Genomic DNA, 723 nt, shown 5'->3' on the forward strand with positions numbered 1-723 from the left:
CCGAGGCCACGGGAAGGAGGACACAGACCCACCCGTCCCCTCGCCCCTGCCACAGGCTGGCATTCCAGCGCCGGGCTCGCCAAAGGCTCCTTTGTTGGGGCTGCTTGGCACGGCCGGAGGGGACACAGGGGCTCATTCTCCTGCAGGCCAGCTGGCGAGGTCGGCGGGGGAGGGCGGTGGGGGTCCAGGGGATTCCCCGAATTCTGCTCCCACGCCAGCTGCCCCGAGGGCCCAGGGAATGCTGACCTGATGCTGAGCCACTAGGGGCTCTGAGTCCCAGGGCCCCACCCCTGCACCCCAGCCCGCTGGCTCCCTCTGGCTGGCTCTCCCCCAGCAGGAGAGCGAGCCCGGCCCATGAGGCCCTGGTTCAGGAGGAGGCCTTGGCTGTGGGGTGACTGGCCATGTGGGCCGTGGGGTCCCCTTCGCTGCCCTTTACACCCCATGAGAAAGGGCGCCCCCTCCTCCGCAAGGCACGCGGCTGGGCGGCCTCTGCCAGGCCCAGGCCCTCTGAGCAATAAACCTGCGTCTGTTCTCATTTCCAAAGGGCGAAGGGCGTCCTGCAACCTTGTGGCACCGCAGGGCCCGGCGGCCCCGGGGGGAGGGCGGTGGTCTGGGAAGCTCGGGGCAGGTGGGCCCAGCCAGAGCATCACTGTGACAACAGCAGAAAACACTGGGCCTCAAAGATCCTCAGAGTCCCAGGCACACAGTCCCGGGGGTGCCAGG

General features: G+C 69.0%; 1 protein-coding gene across 1 annotated transcript in view; it reads right to left on the reverse strand.

The window, feature by feature from the left end:
- Positions 1-723, reverse strand: part of AATK (apoptosis-associated tyrosine kinase) — a 7,407-nt gene that overhangs the window by 2,861 nt on the left and 3,823 nt on the right. Inside the window, exon 3 of the mRNA XM_014528388.1 lies at positions 437-649. Coding sequence (XP_014383874.1) covers positions 437-649 — 213 coding nt within the window. The remainder of the gene's footprint in view (positions 1-436; positions 650-723) is intronic.

Source organism: Myotis brandtii, unplaced genomic scaffold (assembly GCF_000412655.1).
Source record: "Myotis brandtii unplaced genomic scaffold, ASM41265v1 scaffold632, whole genome shotgun sequence".
NCBI lineage: Eukaryota > Metazoa > Chordata > Mammalia > Chiroptera > Vespertilionidae > Myotis > Myotis brandtii.